At 43.9% G+C, this 12,326-nt stretch overlaps 1 protein-coding gene across 3 annotated transcripts in view; it reads right to left on the bottom strand.

The window, feature by feature from the left end:
- LOC138797578 (BTB/POZ domain-containing protein 2-like) overlaps positions 1-12,326 on the bottom strand; it is a 550,827-nt gene that overhangs the window by 322,013 nt on the left and 216,488 nt on the right. For all 3 annotated transcript variants that reach the window (XR_011363952.1, XM_069977918.1, XM_069977917.1), the window contains exon 4: positions 6,959-7,064. Coding sequence is in view for 2 of the 3 variants with exons in the window: in XM_069977918.1 (XP_069834019.1) it covers positions 6,959-7,064 (106 nt within the window). In the remaining variant the exon portion in view is untranslated. The remainder of the gene's footprint in view (positions 1-6,958; positions 7,065-12,326) is intronic.

The following is a 12,326-nucleotide window of genomic DNA, read 5'->3' as shown; positions in this document are numbered from 1 at the left end:
AATCGAGAGTTGTCCAAATTAAAAAAAAATCATTGAGATTTTATTTTTTGGCCATATCGCCCAGCCCTAGTTACTGCTACACTACTTATGGCTTCTCCTCCTCTATATTACACAGGATATCTTCATATTACACAGCTGCTCATATACAATCATCCAGCATCCAGGAGGAAAACGGCACAGCTCTCTCCCAACACAATGGAATCTTCCAGCTCAGAAACAAACTGCCAAATAGTGACTGACAACTTTCCCCCCGGCCATCCTTATCTAATCCTTCACAAGAGGCCGCTCTACTATTGTCAGAATGATATGATTACTGAGCTGCAGCAGGGGTCTAGACAGCTGGCCTTCATGGACCGCGGTCCACCAGTTGAGGACCCCTGCCAAAAACCTTATATCTATGAATATATGAATTATGGTTATATCTATATTCTTATTTTCCATTAATAATTTCAGCGTTTGCAATCTGATTATTTATATTCTTCTTTAGCTAAACTGGCACTGAACTATACTTCGCATCTAGCTAGAGGACCTATATTGCCACTTTAACCCTTTGAAGACCAGGCCCAAAATGACCCAGTGGACCGCGCAAATTTTGATCTTTGCGCTTTCGTTCCCCCCCCCCCCCTCTAAGAGCTCTAACACTATCAGTTTTCTATCTACAAGGCCATGTAATGGCTTGTTTGTTACAGGAATAGTTGTACTTTATAATGCAGTTTGAAATAGACCATTGGACCATACATACAGCCACGGCGCAGGACTCACAAAATAACTGCAAGGACCTCACAGGTGTCCATCTTGGGCGTTTATTCACACTAGGCTTATAAATGAGCGACGCGTTTCGGTGTCGGACTGACACCTTTATCAAGCTCCTCCTCACTGCTAAACACCAAGGCTTGCTCCTAGGAGGAAGTCCTGCGCCGTGGCTGTATGTATAGTCCAATGGTCTATTCCAAACTGCATTTTCGTGCTTTGGCATCAGGACGGGTGCCAGGAGCAGAGAACCAGAGGCCAGGCAGCGGACTAACCCAACAAAAACACCTACTAGTGTTGTGCCTATGATTTGCACAACACCACCAGGTTAGTTTGGTCATCTTACTAGTAATTTTCCCACTGTTATTGTTTATGCTACACTATATTAGCGCCCCTCTTTGTCCATATATGTTGTCCGTCTGCCTTGTACTTTATAATGGCGTCTTTCATTTTACCATGTATGATGGATGCATGTGTCTACGTAATGCACTATATGGTAAAAGTGACATGACACTATTACTCTATAGGTCAGTCCGAACACAACCATATGTAGGTTTACACAGATTCTCTAATGTTATATATATTTTTTTTTTATGAAATCCTTTTTTTTTGGCAATTATTAATAAAATAGGCCTATTGTGACGCTTATAAGAGTTTTATTTTTTCACCTACGGGGCTGTATGGGGTGTCATTTTTTCCACCATGATCTCAAGTTTTTATTAATACCATATTTGTGAAGATCGGACGTTTTGATCACTTTTTCTAAAAAAATTTTTATATGTAATGTAACTTTTTCCCCCTTTTCGTCTACACCGTCTGCAGTTCGCAATGACGCTTGTTATATTTTAACCCTTTAAGGACATGGCCCATTTTCGTTTTTACGTTTTCGGTTTTTCCTCCTTGTGTTTAAAAGGTCATAGCACTTGCATTTTTCCACCTAGAAACCCACATGACCCCTTATTTTTTGCGTCACTAATTGTACTTTGCAATTACAGGCTGAATTTTTGCATAAAGTACACTGCGAAACCAGAAAAAAATTCAAAGTGTGGTGAAATTGAAAAAAAAAACGCATTTCTTTTATTTGGGGGAAATGTGTTTTTACGCCATTCGCCCTGGGGTAAAACTGACTTGTTATGCATGTTCCTCAAGTTGTTACGATTAAAACGATATATAACATGTATAACTTATATTGTATCTGATGGCCTGTAAAAAATTCAAACCGTTGTTAACCAATATACGTTCCTTAAAATCGCTCCATTCCCAGGCTTATAGCGCTTTTATCCTTTGGTCTATGGGGCTGTGCGAGGTGTCATTTTTTGCGCCATGATGTGATCTTTCTATCGGTACCTTGATTGCCCATATACGTCTTTTTGATCGCTTTTTATTAAATTTTTTCTGGATTTGATGCGACCAAAAATACGCAATTTTGCACTTTGGGATTTTTTTTGCGCTGACGCCGTTTACCGTACGAGATCAGGAATGTGATTAATTAATAGTTCGGGCGATTACGCACGCGGCGATAGCAAACATGTTTATTTATTTATTTGTTTACTTTTATTTAAAACCTGGGAAAAGGGGGGTGATTCAGACTTTTATTAGGGGAGGGGGATTTTTACTATTAACAACACTTTTTTTTTTTTTTTTTACACATATACTAGAAGCCCCCCTGGGGGACTTCTAGTATATACACTTGGATCTCTCATAGAGATCTCTGCAGCATAGATATGCTGCAGAGATCCATGAGATCGGCACTCGTTTGCTTTCGGCTGCTGCAGCCGAAAACGAACGAGTGCCGAGCCGAGGACGGCGCCATCTTGGACGCGTCCCCGGCCGGCATCAGTAACGGAGATCGCTCCTCCGGGACAAGGTCCCGGAGGAGCGATCTCCCCCACTAGACACCAGGGAAACGTTGCCTCCGGTAATCGGAGGCAGCTGTCAACTTTGACAGCTGCCTCCGATTAGCTAATTAGCGGGCACGGCGATCAGACCGTGCCCGCTAATAGCAGCGGTCCCGGGCTACTCGCGGCACCCGGGATCGCGGCACTTCAAAGCGGGGCCGCCGCGCGGCCCCGCTTTGAAGTGCTAGTGCGGACATATGACGTACCGGTACGTCATATGTCCTTAAGAGGTTAATAGATTGGACAATTACGCACGCTACAGTATATTATATTTTTATTCATTTATTTTTATACGTTTTATTTATATAATGGGAAAGAGGGGTGATTTAAACTTTTATTGGGGGAGGGGTTTGGGGGTAGTGTGTTACTGATTTTAACTTTTTTTTTTTTATACATTTTAAGTCCCTTTGGGGGACTTGTACATTGATTACTTTCAGAGACCTCCGGCGGTCCGTTTTAACATTCGGGACCCGATCGGTAAGTGACTGGAGACTCCCCGTCACTTACACTTAAACGCTGCGGCCGCGCCGCGATCACGGCGTTTAAGGAGTTAATGTCATGCTGCAGCGTGTCATTAAAGGTGAGGTGCCGGAGAAATCGTTCATTTTGATCTTTCAACATGTTCTCAAATCGCAGTTCGTCGTTCACAAAAAATTCACAGATCGTTCCGTGTAAACAGACGTTCGCCGATTTAACCAATGTGTGAGATAGGCTTAAACGATCGCAAAGCGAATTTTCCGTACGATATATCGGACCGTCTAAACGCAGTGTGAACCCAGCCTTATTATTTTGTCATTATATATTATGAGGTTTGGCAGCAGCTGATGTGTATTATGATGTTCTGCAACAGCTGCGCTATATGCTGGAACTTACTTTATAAAGAACCAGACATAATCTTTTAGCTGTAATTGTTGAAGGAGGCTGTCGCTTATTAAAGGTAGGCAGCGCTACACAAACATTATAATCGCTGATCGTTATGAAAAAAAATCATTACTCCGACACAGTTAATCGTACAATCGGGCCAATTTTCGTTTCGTGTAAACGCACCTTAAATGTAGCATTATAGAACCTCATCATACACCTCAGCTGCTGCAGATCATGATGATACACCTCAACTGCTGCAGATCATGATGATACACCTCAACTGCTGCAGATAAACATAATATACCTCAGCTGCTGCAGATCAACATAATACACGTCAACTGCTGCAGAACCTCATCACACACCTCAAATGCTGCAGAACCTCATACTACATGTCAGGTGCTGCAGATCATCATAATCAACCCCAGCTACTAAATAAAATCATACTGCACCATTACTAGAATATACCTTAGCTGCTGCAAAACCTCACACTACACCTCATCTGCTTCAGAACCTCATCATTCATACCTTGGTTGCTTCAGAGAACCTCATAATACACCTTAGTTGCTGCAGAACCTCAAAATACAACTCAGCTACTGCAGAACCTCATACTACACCTCAGCTGCAGATCACACACGTCAGCTCCTGCAGAACCTCATAATACACCTCAGTTGCTGCAGAACATCTTATTACACCTCAACTGCTGCAGAACATAATACACCTTAGCTGCTGCAGAACCTCATAGGCGTCTTACTTCATAAAAGGACCACACATCATTGAGTCTGGTTATCTTTACCTTATCTTTGAGTCTTCTGCACACAGCCCGGACCTAGACCCCTCCCTCTCATTCTACCCTTCTGCCCCAACATGGGAAAAAGCACCCAGAGAAGGTAATAAGGTAGCTGGAGAGGGCCCCATTGGGAGTGAGGAGTGGGCCCTGCTTTTGTCTTTATCTGGGACCCTGCCTGTCAGCTGGGAAAGAGCAGTGTGTGCAGTACAGCTGTCTCCAGCATTAGGGGGCCCCATGAATTTTAGTTAGGGTTCGGGGCCCCTGTCAGCTGTACCGCCAATGGTGGCCCTGAGTAGCCAAAAACAGAGTGTCCGCTGCGGTAGCCCAGAGGAGAGGAAAGGAATATAGTATGTTTATTGTTTTTATACAACCCCCAGCACAGTGGCAAATTTTGCTTTTGTTCAGGGAACCCTTTCAGTATCAGTAGAGAAAACAGCTGCACTCAACATCCATAAGACATGCTTTTATTTACTATAGCACATACAGAAACTGTGCTTGGGAGGACAGGCCACTATTTCCTGGTCTTTATGGCTGGTAAATGCTGCTGTATTTTCTGTACTGTAATTAATTTATGGTACATGCGAAAAACACATGTAAAGCCACCAATATGCATCAGACTTGCTGTTTTTTAGGATTCCAACTCCAGCACAAATGATGCTATATGTCAGCAGTCAACAAATCAATGCATAGAAACAACTTTTAAGTCTTTCCTCATATGTAAGCACCACCTGCTGCTTTCAACAAGCTGAAAATGTTTTAAAAGCATTTTTGTTGTAGGAAAACAAAGTACATGAATTCCTAGTTTAGGCTGCTGTCAGGGCTATATTACACGGCCCGATGACCTTCTGTAGGTGAGCACCGAACTTCTAGATCGGCACTCTCTTACTGAGCCCATACACTGCCAGATGATCGTTTGCGATGTCTGTGCAGATCTTGTAAAAAAGAAAAAACTCACCGGGACAGTTCCACAGTTAAGACAGTGCCAGGAGCGGGTCGAAGTTTAGAGGACGTCAAGGCATGGAGAGGTATGTAGGACTTTATTTAATTTTTTACATAGTCACCAGCCCGTTGATTTTAGGTCTGGACCTAAAGAAACAATCAGCCAATGATGTTGTCTATATTACACAAAGCAAATTATTGCTCAATGGAAAAGGGCCCTCACTAGTTTTTAATTAATTTTTTTTTTAACTGCTATTCAAAAGGAATGAGAAATATAAAAGGAGGAATTATAATTCTGCTTTCTACTGGATCCACTTCTGGAAATGGCTCAAAAACTGCAAAAGCAGTTTAAAAAAAAAAAAAAAAAAACTGCTGTGTGCGATAGCAGCCTTCCAGTGCAGTCAGAATATATAAAGTAGCTATACCCACTCGCCGATCTCTGGATGCCAGCTGGTCCCTTCTGTCTGTGACATTTAATTTGTGCAGGAAGTTCCTGCTCTGCCAATCACCAGGCAAGAAAGGCTCGCTTAGCCCAGTGATTGCGCCTAAAGTCCCTGCTCAGCCAAGCAAAATGTTACAATAACTGGGAAGAGGACGGCAGTGATGACCGGGCAGCCACAGTGGACCAGGGCATGCAAGTATAGTTCTTTTGATTTTACTGCAATGAAAGGCATTAGATAAAAATATCTCCTTATCCAGAAAACCCTATTAAGCAAGCCATCAGAAAGTAGCTACTACAAAATTTCTGCTATATAATTATTTGTATTGTCTATGAAATACCAATTCTAAAAACTTATCTTAGAACTCTTTGCTGTGCGTGCTGTTCCTGTTTTTCCTCCTAAATATTTAGCACTGTGCACGATAGTCATTTGTCTAATATATATCAAATTTTAAATCTGATGCCGGAATAGGAACTTCCTGCTAACGGCCCTATTCCACGGAACGAATATCGGCCACTACGGAGGATAATCGTTCCGTGGAATAGAGTGCAGCGATCAGCCGACATCGTTCATGTCGGCTGATCGTTGCAGTCGCTTGTTTTTCAGCATGTTGAAAAACAAGCGACTGATATAGCAGCGATCTCCTGCCGTCGCTCCGTTGAATAGGAGCGTCAACAGCAGACGCTGCTGTATCCTATGGGCTGCCTGGACGATCTAGCAATCACCCGCGCAGCCCCCCGGGTAACAAGGAGCAAACGAGCGCTGAGAGCGCTTGTTTGCTCCTCCATGACGTTTCGTGGAATACAGCCTTAAGTCTCCATAGCTATTGTCTCCAGCACAAGACCCAGTAGTATAGACTTGCTCAGAAACCAATACTTGCGCCAAGTTCAAAAATGTGCAATGTGCAACAACGGCCGTGATTAATAGAAAATATACATTGTGTGAGCATAGCCTTAGGGAGCATAACCTAAAAAACAAAGCTGCATGGACATGTCATGGTGGAAAGTGCATAAATGTCTGTCAGTCACCTCTGGGACGCCTTATATCCAAAACCAGTCCAGACCTAACAGATAAATTGTCCAACCAATGTGACACACAATTTTTGTTGCTGATTTCAGTTCATAAATTACAAAGGGTAAAGACAATCTTAAAAATCCGCAACATTTCGGTGATAGTTGCCCAAATCTGCCAATGGTTAGAGGTAACCATTAAGCTATCTTCTCAGGACATCAGACCGCAATCGTAATTGATCACAATATTATGATTAATGAACACAATACCTAAATCAATATCTGTGAAACCTTCTGCATTCAGGGCATCTGAAGTATTTTTATCTATGTTTTCCAAGCAGAGGCTTGCTAGCTGAGGTTCATCAAATAAACGAGCCTGGGAAAAAAATATAGGGCACAATAGGTCAGAAAAAAAAGAAACAAAAACACAAAACAAAAAACACGTCAGAGTAAGATTCAAGGCTAAATTCACACTGTATTATGCAGGATTAAATCAGACATATATGTTTTCTGGTAGTCCCTGGTGTATACCAATGATAAATGACCATCATCCACAGGGTCCCACGTTTAAAGCAAATGTACCATCAGCTACATTGCTGGTTTTGATTTATTTTAATTTTTTTAACCTTAAATCGATCAGCATTGGAGCAGGGATGCCTGTAGCACAGTCCTTTTTTTAAATCGCTGCCTGGTTCCCACGCTCTGCGCCGGTGCACTGGAGACCGGTCCGCCAGCTGCCAAGTGTGGCAATATCCCCTACCTTCTGTGAAGCAGCTCCATGGAGTCTAATGGAGATGCAGAGGGGAGGGTTTTTTGTCACACAGAGGTCCGGTAGTGCTCCCGGGCGGTCTGGTGCTCAGGAAAAGACCGGCAGCAAGCACGGGAACCAGGCAGAAATTTCAAAAAAGGACTGAGCCACCAGCATCCTATCCACCGACATCGATCGATTAAGGTAATAAAAAAGAGCCAATTTACTTGATGGTACATTTGCTTTAAACAAAACATATACTGCAAGGTATATGTTTCATTATAGGATCAGGCTGAAAAGAACAGGTCCCGAACGGAGGCCACAATAGCTCAAGTAAATGGGGTCAATAGATAAGTTTACCTCATGCGCCTTACCCAGCACTTACATTAAATAGGCCCTGCTTGAAAATGCTGAAGGAGCAGAATGCATTGCTTAGTACTACAATTGAAAGAATGCATTGCTTGTCCTCAGCTTTTTATCACAGTCATCCCCACAATGCCTACTCGCTTCTCAAAGCACTCCAGGTAATTCCCCACACAAAGCTGTTGCATAACATCTCTTTTCACAGCAGACTATTGCAGTGAGGTTGCAGCATCTGCTGCCTCACTGAGCACAAAGCAGCATGGCGTACACACCCCTCAACCTCCGCACATGTTCCAATAAAAATCTTTTTCTTTTTCTTTCTTTCTTTATGAGAAAAGCGAACACAGTACATGAGATGCAGCTCAAATCACAAAATCCAAATGACTTACAAACATCTGATACAAATGTAGATAGTGAAGTCACCAACAGAAATGGAACATCACACTAATAAACAAGTGACATATTCAAAGATCTAGCACCACACAACTCCGCTGAACTCATTTTATAAATTTTATGGCGATGGACAAGTCAGACAGTAGAGAGCTAGAAAGAAAACAAAGAGAACGAAAAAAGGAGAACTAGAAAAGAAACATTACCGGCTGGTGAGTCAAAGAGGAATCAGAAGGGGAGGAAGGGATGCAGGGGTGTCCTAAGGGTGAGTTGCAACTCAAGGTTGTGCATGAGAATCCTTCATGCGGACGGCAAAGTACCTGCAAGAGTAGGAGGGGACCTCAAGAGCTCTTTATAGTTGTTAGATTCTTGGAATTGCATCCAGGCCAACCAAGTGCGGGAAACGCGAGATGGGTTGTCCTGTACACTCGAGATTTTCATGCCTCAAGGGTTCCTTAATAATAGATAAGGATTCAAATAGCGTCAAAGAATCGGAAAATTAAGAGGTGCTCGGCATAGACACTACGAAGTGGCGCAACCGTGCTACCCTCCAGGGACCCAATGGGTGTGGGTCAGTAAACGCAGAGAGGGTGGCAGTTGGAGGCCACACTTTGTTTTGGAGGAAGTCCCTAGCTCGGAGCATGTCTTTGAATCAATTTCCAAAACACAAGTCTACCAAGCTTGGAGTAAATTCAGGATGTCCCAGTATCAGCACCATCGCAGAAGTTAAAGGGAGGAGGTTTCTGAAGTGCCTGATCGCTTCCCCGAAAACACCCCGATCACAGGGCTTAATGGTGAGGTGTGCCTTCAGGGTAGTGAGGGAGGGACTGTGAAGCCTGGTTAAGCCCCGCAGAGGAATGTCTGTCAATGATTGCTCTATTGCGATCCATTGTTTCCTGGAGTGGTTAGGGCACCAGTCTAACATGTGAGAGAGCTGGGTAGCTAAATTTCCGAAGGTCATTTGGCCTAAATGATATTTCCTTTGGCCTAAATAAGAACTCCCTATGGACTCTTGCTGGTTTTCTCCCCCAAATAAATTTAGTTTGAGCAGAAACGAGAGATTTGAGGAAAGCTGCTGGGTAGACGTATTGGGAGACAGAGGAAAAAGTTAAGTATTTGAGGGAACTAGACGTCCACTTAAAGCTAAAAGCAGTTTGGAGGCCTGCTACTACCAACTCTAAGAGGGAGATATTCAATGCCTTGGACTTCATGAAATCAATTTTGAAGTTGGAGAGACTACCATAATCCGTAAACTCTCATCAGGTTGGGAAGGGAGATTTAGAGGTTAGTAGAAGATCGCATAGGTTCTATTCACCTGCAATTCTGACACGTCCTGATTGGCCCATACCCGACATAGGAAGGGCTTCAGTGTCAGTATGAAAATAAGGGAGATAGGGGACAGCCCTGCCGTGTTCCGTTTGTGAGAGAAAAGTCAGTCAATAGAAGACCGTTCACCCGGACCTTGGCAGAAGGTGAGGAATAGAGGAAGAGGATCCATTTGAGAAAGTGGGGCCCCAGACCCAGAAACCGGAGAGTTTTCTCCATGAAGGTCCAGTTAACCCAGTCAAAGGCTTTCTCCGCGTCAAAAAATGGCCAGCCAAAGTTGCCATATGGACCAGGTTAACTGCCCTCAGGGTATCATCTCATGCTTCACGACCAGGCATAAAACCTGCTTGGCCAAGTGAATGACAGAAGGAGCAAGACTAGCAAGGCTAGTTTTTTTTTAAACAACTTCAGATCAACATTGAGGAGTGAAATTGGTCTGAAATTGGCACAAAAATGTTCCAGTTTCAGAATAACGAATATTTGTGCCTTTATTGGCTTGCTCTGCAGAGCTGCCCCTCCACAAGATGATTAAGTACCCTCAGAAAGTGTGGTGACAACAGGCTTAGGAACATCTTATAATATATATATTATAATATATTAGGCCAAATCCGTTCATCCTTCGGACAGAAGGCGATATCTGCCTGACCATAGAATGGAGTTTATGACACAGGCGGAGAGTGAAGCAGGAGCACGTGGGGACAAGCAGTGTAATACGCCACAATACGCGTGTTTTCCTCAGTGTGCACATACCCTTATTCGTAAAGAATTTAGACAGGGTGAACCTCCCGTCATTTTGCACTGCCTTATCTTTCAGCAGGGTTGCATTGAGTTTCCACTGCCATTGAGTGGGTTAGGGGTTTATGAGGGACATCTTTACAGTAACCAGGGCATGATCGGAAAAGGGGATAGTGTCAATATGGGCTGCTTAGGCATGGTGCAAGTCTCGGTGCTTAAGAAAGAAATAATCTAGGTGTGAGTACATGTCCCGAGCCGGGAAGTAGAAAGAGAAGTCTCGTTCTCCTGGATTGAGCACTCTCCAAACATCCATCAACTTCTGTTCCCTCAGGGCTGCCCGAAGCGTCTCAGTGTCAAAGCCAATAAATGTGAAGTATCTAATATGGTGTCAACCGCCAAGTTAAAATCGCCCCCTACTATGAGGGTGCCTTCAGCAAAGTCTTCCACCTGTTCTAGAAAGCGGTTCGAGGATTTGTCTTGCTCAGAGTTAGGTAGGTCCAGGGCCCCCAATGTATACAACACAGAGGAGATCTTTCCTTAACAATTCTGAGTCTCCCGCCTCCATCACTGCAGATGCAAACTAATTTCCACGGGAGGGATTGTGAGATGAGAAAGCTCACCCCTCTGGCTTTAGAGTCTGTGGGACAGCTATGCTAAGTATGCAGGAACCATCTATTAGACAGTCTAGCGCAGGGCTGTGGAGTCGGAGCTAGTTTTGGCTGGAGTCGGAAAAAAATGTACCGACTCCAGCTTTCAAAAAATCTTTAAAAAATGTACAATTGAATTTTGATATGAATTTTACAAGTTTTGCTCTTGAATATATACAGTATTATGTGCAAAATTCTAATAGGACACTGGCCCTATTACGTAAGGGTGGTCGGGGAATATATCAGTTGTTGGTCACTATTTGGCAGTTTGTTTCTGAGCTGGAAGAGTCCATTGTGTGGGGGGAGATCTGTGCTGTTCTCTTCCTGGATGCTGGATGACTGTATATGAGCAGCAGTGTATTATGGAGATATCCTGTGTAATATAGAGGAGGAGGAGAAGACATAAGTAGTGTAGCTGTAACCTCTGTCCTCAGTGTGGTGTTTTCTCTCTGGGAGAAGAATGTGTGTTTTTCTTCAGTGTTCAATGGCTGCAGCTGTGTGTGCTATGGCTGCAGTAGGCTGTGTGTGTGCTATGACTACAGCAGGCTGTGTGTGTGTGTGTGTGTGTGTGTGTGTGTGTGTGTGTGTGTGTGTGTGTGTGTGTGTGTGTGTGTGCGCGCGCGCGCGCTATGGCTGCAGCAGGCTCTGTGTGTGTGCTATGACTACAGCAGGCTGTGTATGTGTGCTATGGCTGCAGTAGGCTGTGTGTGTGTGCTATGGCTGCAGCAAGCTGTGTGTACGTGTGCTATGGCTGCAGCAGGCTGTGTGTATGTGTGTGTGCTATGGCTGCAGCAGCCTGTGTGTATGTGTGCTATGGCTGCAGCAGGCTGTGTTTGTGTGTGCTATAGCTGCAGCAGGCTGTGTGTGTGTGTGTGTGTGTGTGTGTGTGTGTGTGCGTGCATGCAATTGCGTGCCCCCACAGTGACCGTCTATATCACTGTGTGACCTCTATATCACTGTGTGACCTCTATATAAGTATGTTTGACCCCTCTCTATATCACTATGTCTGACCTCTATATTGCAGGTATCTGGCATGGTTAGCAGTATTTCTGTGTGTATGGTGAATATTTAGTTAGAAACATAGAAGATTGTCAGCAGGTAAAGACCACCTGCTCCATCTAGTCTAGTTCTGAGTTGTTCAGGACATGGAGGCTGGAGACACTGCACGCACAGGAGAAGCTGCTTTATATGTTTCCTTATTCCCTCAGAAGTCGCCCCAGGATCATGTAGGACATTAGGGAGAAGCTGCTGAGCCAGTGTGATAAATAACTCCCCTGGTATATGACGGGCCATTTATGAAGGAGCAGGAGTCCGAGTCCGAGTCGGGAGTCGGTCCTGATAAAATTCAGGAGTCGGAGTTGGAGTCGGAGCTGCGGCTTACTGACTCCACAGCCCTGGTCTAGAGGGAGATTCAGCTGTAAAGTGGGGT

This window comes from Dendropsophus ebraccatus, chromosome 7, assembly GCF_027789765.1.
Source record: "Dendropsophus ebraccatus isolate aDenEbr1 chromosome 7, aDenEbr1.pat, whole genome shotgun sequence".
NCBI classification, from domain to species: domain Eukaryota; kingdom Metazoa; phylum Chordata; class Amphibia; order Anura; family Hylidae; genus Dendropsophus; species Dendropsophus ebraccatus.
Note: the sequence above shows the minus strand (reverse complement) of the source record. Positions and strands in the feature narration are given on the sequence as shown.